The sequence below is a fragment of the Chinchilla lanigera genome, unplaced genomic scaffold (genome assembly GCF_000276665.1).
Source record: "Chinchilla lanigera isolate Chin_1 unplaced genomic scaffold, ChiLan1.0 scaffold00086, whole genome shotgun sequence".
NCBI classification, from domain to species: Eukaryota; Metazoa; Chordata; class Mammalia; order Rodentia; family Chinchillidae; genus Chinchilla; species Chinchilla lanigera.
In genome coordinates this window covers 59619-68737 of record NW_004955487.1, presented here as the reverse complement: position 1 = coordinate 68737, position 9119 = coordinate 59619, and the positions used below count along the sequence as shown (strand labels likewise).

The following is a 9119-nucleotide window of genomic DNA, read 5'->3' as shown; positions in this document are numbered from 1 at the left end:
GCTGAGCTAAATCCCCAACCCCGGATAGAAACTTTTCAATAAGATGAGATCCCAGTTGTTGATTCTTTGAAGTATTTCCCATGCAGTTTGGTTTTTGTTCATGAACTCTCTGCCTACCCCTGTGTCTTCAGGATTTCTACCTAGTTTCTCTTCTAGTAGATTTAGTGTTTCTCTTTTCATATTTTGATCTTTGATCCATTTTGACTTTAACTTAGTATATGGTAATAGACATGGGTCTAGTTTTAGTTTTTGGCATGTGGAAAGCCAGTTTTTCCAGCAGCACTTACTAAAGAGGCTATATTTCTTCCAGTGAACAGGTTTGGCCCTTTTGTCAAAGATAAAGTGCCTGAGTGTGTTTGTAGTTGTGTCTTCATCTTCAAATCTGTTCCATTGATCTTCAGTTCTGTTTTTTTTTGCCAGTACTGTGCTGGTTTTATCACAGTAGCTTTGTAGTATAATATTAACTCAAGGATTGTGATGCCTCGTGCCTTTTCTTTGTTGACCAAGATTGCTTTTGCTATTCTAGGTCTCTTCTGGTTCCAGATGAATTTTAGGAATGTTTTCTCTAGATCTGTGAGGTATACTAATGATATTTTAATTGAGATTGCATCAAAGCTGTACAACAGTTTTGGGAGTATGACCATTTTCACAATGTTGGTTCTTTGTATCCATGAGCAAGGAATATCTTTGTATTTTCTAAAATCTTCTTAGACCTCTTTTTTTCAGACTACTGTAATTTTCTTTTTTTTTAAACATACTTTTTATTTTTTTTAATATATTTAAAAAATTTTTTTTTTGGTATCAGGAATCAAACTCTGGACCTTGCGCTTGCCAGACAGGTGCTTATGCCACTGAGCTATATACCCAGCCCCAATTTTCAATGTATACATCTTTTATTTCCTTTGTGAGATTGATTCCTAAGTATTTTTTAGAAGCTATTATAAAAGATGTGGTTTCCCTAATCTCTCTCTCAGTGTTTCTGGTGTTTGTGCACAGGAATGATACTTGTTTTTGAGTGTTGACTTTGTGTACAGCTATGCTACTGAATTCAGTTATTAAACCTATAAGACTTTTGGTGGAACTTTTGGGGTCTTCTATGTAGAGTATCATGTCCTCTGCAAATAATGATAATTTCGCTTCTTCCTTTCCTGTCCTTATTCCTTTTTTTAACTCTCTCTTGTCTAATTGCTCTGGCTAAACTTTCCAGAACTATATTGAATAGGAGTGGTGACAGTGGACATTCTTGTCTTGTTCCTGATTTTAAAGTGAAAGCTTTCAGTTTTTGTCCATTTAGTATGATGTTGGCTGTTGGTTTGTCACAGATGGCTTTTATAAGAGTGAGGTAAAGACCATCTATTCCTATTTTCTGTAAAGTTTTTATCATGAATGAATGTTGGACTTTATAAAAAGCTTTTTCTGCCTCTGTTGATATGATCATGTGATTTTTGTCTTTGTCTGTATTGACATGCTGTAATACATTAATTGATCTGTGTATATTGAACCATCCTTGCTTTCCTGGGATGAATCCTACTTTGTCATGATGTATAATCTTGTTTATAATTTTCTGCATTGTCATTGCTAGTATTTTATTGAGAATTTTTGCATGTATATTCACTAGGGAGATTGGGCTGTAGTTCTCTTTTTTGGTTGGGTCTTTCTCTTGTTTTGCTGTCAGAGCAATACTTGCCTCTAGGAATGACTTAGGGAGAACTCCTTCCCTTTCAATTTTATTAAAGAGTTTGAGAAGAATTGGTGGTAAAAAAAAAAAAAAAAAAGAATTGGTATTAAATCTTGTCTAAATTTCTTGTAGAATTCAGCTGTGAATCCATCAGGACCTGGGCTTTTCTTTGTCAGTAAGTTTATTACATTTTCAATTGCATTGGCTGATATTGAATTGTTCAGCATTTTTATGTCTTCTTGATTTAGCTTTGGTAATTAATATGTATCTAGGAATCTGTCCATTTTCTGTGTTTTCCATCCTATGAGAATAAAGATTTTCAAAGTAGTTATTGATTCTTCTAAGTTTCTACAGGTTCTGTAGTGATTTCATCCTTTTCATTCCTTATTGCATGAATTTGAGGTTTTTTTCTTTTTTTTAGAAGTTTGGCCAGGGGTTTATCTATTTTATTTATTCTTTCAAGGAAACAACTCTTCAATTCATTAATTCTTTGTATTGTTTTCTTTGTCCTCATTGTATGAATTGGTGCTCTTTATAGTTTCCTGCCTTCTTTGGGTTTTGGGCTTGACTTGCCCTTCTTTTTCTAAAAGCCTGAGGTGTGGCATAAGATTATTTGTGCTTGTTTTGTTTTCCCGATGTGTGACTTAACCACTATAAATTTCCCTCTGAGGACTGCTTTCAGTGCATCCCACAGATTCCTGTAAGTTGCATCTCCATTTTCATTTGATTATAAATATTGTTTAATTTTTTCTTTAATTTAATCTGTGACCCATTAGTTGTTCAGGAAGGTGTTACTCAATTTCCATGTGGTTATGGAGTTTTTGTGATTTCTTTTGCCATTAATTTCCAATTTCATTGCACTATGGTCAGATAGTATGCATGGGATAATTTCAATATTTTGCATTTACTTAAGCATGTTCTGTGTGTTAGTATATGGTCTATGTTAGAGAACATCTCATATACAGCTGAGAAGAATGTATATTCTGATGTTTAGTGGAACACTTTATAAAGATCTACTAAGTCCATTTGTTTACAAGTTTGGTTTAATTCTATTATTTCTTTGCAGATTTTTTGTCTAGTTGATTTTATCTGCTTGTGACAACGGGGTGTGAAAGTCCCCTGTTAGGATTGTGTTACTGCTTATTTGATATTTCACATCTGTTAAAATCTGTCATATATTTGGGTGCTGCTGTATTTGGTGCATAAATATTTATGATTGTTAATCTCTTTTGATTGTTCTTGGTTTGAAGTTGACATTGTCTGAAAACAGTATAGCTACCCATACTTTTTTCTGTGTTACTGTCGCATGGAGAATTGGTTTCCATCCTGTGACTTTCAGTTTATGAATTTCCTTTGGAATTAATTATGTTTCTTGTATACAGGATATTGTTGGATTTTGTTTCTTGATTCACTCTGCCAGTCTGCTTTTTATTGGTGAAATGAGACCTTTTACATTAATGGTTACAACTGAAATGTATTGGCTTATCTTTGTCATGTTATTTATCTGCTATTGGTTTCCTACTCTTACTCTCTGTTTAATTGCTTGCTCTGCTAGGTGGTTCCTTTGTATTGTTGTTCTTGAAATTGTGGCCATTTTCATCTCTTTCTAGAATGTCTATTAGTACTCTTTATAAGGTTGGTTTGGCACTCATGAATTTCTTCAGTTCTTTATCGTTGAAGTATTTTATTTCTTCATTAATTTCAAAGGATAGTTTTGCAGGGTACATCAACCTGGGTTGGAAGTTGTGTTCTTTCAGGACCTAAAATACTTCACTCTAAACTGTTCTTGACTTGATGGTTTGTGTTGAGAAATCTGCTGTGGTTCTGATGGGCTTTGCTTTAGAAGTGATCCATTTCTTTTCTCTAACAACTTTTTATATTCTGCTGTTTTGCTGAATTTCTGGGATAATGATTTTTATATGACTATGTGTGGATTTATTTTGGTCATTCCTAATTGAATTTTCATGTGCCTCATTTAATTGTATGTTAGATTCTTTTTCCATGCTTGGAAAATTTTCCACTATTACTTGTGCAAATAGTCTTTTCATGTCATTTGTGTTGACTCTTGCTGTTTCTGTGACCCCTATTAATCTTATATTGTTTTTCTTTACATCATCTTGCAGCTGTTGAATTATTTCCTGGTTCCTTGTTATTTTTAAGAGATCCTTCCTTTCACAATTGTTAGCTGCAATGCTGTCTTCAAAGTACGAAAGTCTATCTTCAGCTTCATTCGAGTGGTTCTGTCACCTTTCGATTGAATTTTTAATTTCCCAGATGCCTGTTTGAGTCTGTTTTATGCATTCTAATTCTTTCCTATATAGTTCATTCAAGGTTTACATCATTTTTATGCTCTTTTTGCTCTTTTTTTTTGCAAGTCTTCTTTGGATGTGCTGAGAAATTCTTTCACTATTGTCATTTCTTTTTTTACCTGAGAGATTATATTTGATCTGATGTCTCTTCTGTGGCTTGATGGAGTTGTTTCTTTACTTCAGTTGCTATCATTTGAGAAATTTCAGGTATATGACTTCCAAGCTCATCTGTTTTGATGTCTCATGGACTTGTTCTGGGTTGGGTGGAGGTCTGAAATTCCACTTTACTCCTTTGTTTTTTCATTTTGAAAGATCTGGGGGCCGGGGATATAGCTCATCAGCACAAGCACCTGCCTACCAAGCACAAGGTCCTCAGTGCAATTCCCAGTACCAAAAAAGAAAGAAAGAAAAAAAGAAAGAAAGAAAGATAGATCTGGAGGTTTCCTGGAGCTTGTCCTCACTCCCCCAGTGGTATGGGAGAGGCGTGGCAAGGACCTGAATGTCCCTGGTGCTCTGCATGGCTCCTGTTGGGTGTGTAGAGATAGGGTGCAGTAGCCATTGATCCTGAAGCTTTCTGGTGCTCAGTTGGGGCCCATGCTGGTGGGGAAGGGGTGGGTGCTCAGTTACCGAGGCTCTCAAAGCTATCCAGGTCTTAGCATGACTTCCACACTAGTAGGGGATGTGTGAGGGTATGGTCACGAAGTTCCTGATGCTATCTGGGTCTCAACTTGGCTCCTGCAAGGGTGTGCAAGGTAGGATGTGTTCACTGAGGTTTCCCCAGCTGTCCAGGGAGTGCAGGCATGGTCACCAAGGCTCTCCAAGCTGTCTGGGTTTTAGCATGGTTCCCCCTCAAGTGGGGAAGGAGTCAGCATGGTGTACTGAGGTTTCCAAAAGCTGCCCAGAGCTCAGCTTGGCTCCCACACTAGCGGGGAAGGTGTGAGGATATGGTCAATAACGGTTCAGAAGCTGTCCTGGGCTTAGCTTTGCTCCTATAAGGGTGTGGTGGGTGGGATATGGTCACCAAAGCTTCCGAAGCTGTCTGGGGCTTAGCCTGTCCCCCATGCTGGTGAGGGAGGGAAGGTGGCTCATGTAGCTTCACTAAGCTGTCCAGGGCTCAACTTGGCCCCTGTGAGGGTGTGGGGAGGATGGGCATGCATGGTCACTGAGGTTCCCGAAGCTGTCCAGAGCCCAGCCTGGTTCCCACAGGATCAGCTTGGCTGCTGCAAGGGTGCAGGGTGGGTATAGCATGGTCAGCGAGGCTCCCAAGGCTGTCCAAGGCTCAAACTGTGCCCCATGCCGGTGGGGGAGAGGGGTGGCTCACCGAGGTTCCCAAAGTGAACCAGGGCTCACCTTGGCCCCTGCGAGGGTGTGGGAAGGTGGGGTATAGTCATCAAAGCTCCCCTAAATTGAGACCTTTATCATTGATGGTTATAACTGATATGCATTCACTTTTCTTTGTCATGTTATTTTCCTGTTATTGGGTTTCATTTCTTCCCCTCAATTTAATTGCATGCATTGCCTGGTGGATTCATTCTGTTGGGTTCATGTCACCTAAGTACAATCAAAGAAAGAATGGCTTAATTCTATGAATAGTCAGATTTGAAGAGGTATAGACAATAATCTGTCAGAACCAAAGACAAGGAGTTAATATTTGAATAAATCAAGCTCAGTTCAGCTTTCACAAGAGGAGTTCAGATATCTCAAGGTGTGAATCTCAACCTTTTTCAGGAAATATATCTGTGATTATTTAGGAGCCAGTTTCCTTGGAGGATGTTGCTGTGAATTTCACCATGGAGGAGTGGGCTTTGCTGAATTCATCCCAAAAGAAGCTCTACAGAGATGTGATGTGGGAAACATTTATGAATATGAGTGCTATAGGTAAGGATGGTATTGTTTTCTCATTTATGCAATCAGAGAACATTGATTCTTACTGATAGTGATGTATTATATAGAATTTAGAAACATTTTGAAAAACATGTCACGCCTGTTTACATTAAACCATGAATCTAACTGCTATCTGCTAATTGTTGTATAATGATGTAGTGACTTTTGTATTTCTGTGGCTACAATTCAGGAAAGACCTGGGACAACCAGCAAATTGAAGAAGAATACAAAAATTGCTCAAGAAATCTAAGGTAATTTGCATTCGCAAGGAGAAGGAATAGTCCCTAAGAGTCAGTATGTAAGCAGAAATACTACAAACAAGGAAACTAGATAAATGCGGTTAAGTTGACATTTATTGAATCTTATAAAAATTCTCGTGACATGCATACAGGTTGATTTTGTATAATCTGACATTGAATACAGAAATATTCCTATATAGTAAACTTTCTTCAAGTTATCTATTTGTTTATATATCTGAATATAAGATGTACATTATCTAAAACATTGCTGTCCTGGTATCAATGTTCAAAAGATAAATTGATGCTAGTGTAATAATTGGTGTTTTCAAAACATCCTCCAGAGAACTGGATGTATCATTTTTTAAAATTCCTAGAAGACGCCCTCATATATTGTATTTTATATGAATACAAAATAGAACTATTTGATAATCAATATGTAGTATTTCAAATGTAAACATGCTAGTTTGCATATGAACCAGGCAAATCTCCCTGTGTATACTTTGAAATAATTTACAATTAGTGTATCTTAGTTGTATGTGCATAGACATGTTCAAAGCAGGGTATGTGTGATATTCACAATACCGAAGTTCTGGAAATAATTCACAATACCTAAGTTCTCCTAATAGCCTAGATGCCTATCATGGAATACATGGATAAAGAGCTTTTAGGATAGGCTCAACATAGTTGTACCTTCTTATAATCCCAGCGTGCTGGTAAGCTGAGTGAGCAGGATGACAACATGAAGTTCATACTCACCAAATTAATGATCAAGGAGACTCTCAAAATAAGAAATAACAAATCTAGAAATGTAATTTAGTGTTAAGTCCTTTGTTTAAATCTCAGCCACAGGGAATAATACCATATTTTTTGACTAAAAAAAAACCCAAATGGGACTCCATCTTATAATGTTAAATGAAATAAGTCAGGCACAGAACATGAATTATCACACATTTTTTCTTTTATGTGAGATACTAAAATTTAAATTAGGGAATAAAATTAAGAAGTGATAGAGAATAGAAAAGCTGACTTGTTGGAGATGGGAAAGATGACAGCATAAGGAGAGAAGGGGAGGATGATGGCAAAAGTGGTAAAATGATCAACATGTGATCCTCATATGTATCAATGACATAAATGAAATGACTTTAAGTATTCCAAATATTTATCAATTTAAAATTCCTGGATGAATACCATCCTTTAGGGAATGGGTGTTTTGGTGGTATCCTTCAGGGTATTCTGCCAGTTTATTCCCATAAGATTTTAGCAGGTATCAAATGAAAACCTGTCCTGGTAAACTATTGATATGGAGACCTTTCTTTGGTGATTGATATTTTTGTTCTTTTTTTTTTTTTCTTTTCAGTAATGAAGAGGTAACAAAATGGTATCAATATAAATACTGGAGTCAATATGGAAACATACTCCTTTGGTCTCCAGATGCTAATGTGGACATGCAACAAGCTTCTTTAAAACTAGCTGAAAGCCTTACTTGTAGAAGGCCCCTGATTGGGCATTTATCACAAAATGTGCCCATTTTACCTCACATTAGCCTGAAGACAGATGAGTATTTGGGATTGGATGATAAGCTGAGTAAATGTAATGAATATGGACAAACCTACAGTGATTTCCTATCGTTTCTGAAGCATGCAATGACAAAGACTGGAGAGAAGTCCTATCAATATAAGCAATGTGGGAAAACCTACTCTGAACATAGTGAAAGAACTCACCCTGGAGAGAAGACCATTGTAGGTAAGAAAAGTGTGAAATTCTCCAGGACTCCCAGTGGTATTCAGATCCATGAAAGTATTTATACTGGTAAGAAACCATATGTATGCAAGCAATGTGGGAGAACTTTCAATACTCAAAGTTGTTGTAAAATTCATGAAAGATTTCACATGGAGGAGAAACCCTATGTATGTAAGCAGTGTGGAAAGGGATTTATTGATAAGCCTACATTTCATAACCATAGACGAACACACACTGGTGGAAAACCCTATGTATGTAAGCAGTGTGGGAAAGCATTCAGCTCACACAGTAACTGTCAAAGACATAAAAGAATTCACACTGGGGAGAAGCCATATATATGTAAGCATTGTGGAAAAGCATTTACTACAAAGTATTATTATAACATACATGAAAAGATTCACACAGGAGAAAAACCTTATGTGTGCAAGCAATGTGGGAAAGCATTCACTATGCAGATTACCTGCAAAATACATGAAAGAATTCACTTTGGGGAGAAACCCTATGCATGTAAGCAATGTGGGAAGGCATTCAGCACACAGACTCACTGTAAAATACATGAAAGAATTCACACTGGGGAGAAACCCTATGTATGTAAGCAGTGTGGAAAAGCATTCCGTGTACACATTACCTGTCAACGCCATGAAAGAATTCACACTGGGGAGAAATCATATGTATGTAAGGAATGTGGGAAAGCATTCAGTAGACACAGTCACTGCCAAAGACATGAAAGAACTCACACTGGGGAGAAACCTTATGTATGTAAACAATGTGGAAAAGCGTTCACTACACACCGTATTTGTCAAATTCATGAAAGAACTCACACTGGGGTGAAACCATATGTGTGCAAGGAATGTGGAAAAACATTCACTACAAAGAGTTCTTATAACATACATGAAAAAAGTCACACAGGGGAGAAACCTTATGTATGCAAGCAATGTGGAAAAGCATTTCCTACAAAGAGTTCTTATAACATACACGATAAAATTCACACAGGGGAAAAACCTTATAATTGCAAGCAGTGTGGAAAGGCATTCCCTACATCCAAGGATCGTCATAGACATGAAAAAATTCATAGTGGAGAGAAACCTTATATGTGCAAACAGTGTGGAAAAGAATTCACTACACATCAATATTGTCAAAGACATGAAAGAACTCACAGTGGGGAAAAACCTTTTGTGTGCAAGGAATGTGGAAAAGCATTCACTACACACCATTATTGTCAGATACATGAAAGAACTCACACTGGGGAGAAACCTTATGTGTGCAAGG

The 9119-nt window shown here is 37.0% G+C and overlaps 1 protein-coding gene across 6 annotated transcripts in view; it reads left to right on the top strand.

Moving 5' to 3' along the window:
- LOC102015321 (zinc finger protein 14-like) overlaps nt 1–9119 on the top strand; it is a 19144-nt gene that overhangs the window by 8076 nt on the left and 1949 nt on the right. For 3 of the 6 annotated variants that reach the window (XM_013504398.1, XM_013504403.1, XM_013504399.1), the window contains exons 2-4: nt 5739–5865; nt 6062–6122; nt 7468–9073. In XM_013504398.1, coding sequence (XP_013359852.1) covers nt 5739–5865; nt 6062–6122; nt 7468–9073 — 1794 coding nt within the window. Of the gene's footprint in view, nt 1–1810; nt 1854–5715; nt 5866–6061; nt 6123–7467; nt 9074–9119 lie in introns of all 6 variants that reach the window. The other 3 variants (XM_013504400.1, XM_013504402.1, XM_013504401.1) reach the window with 2 other exon arrangements.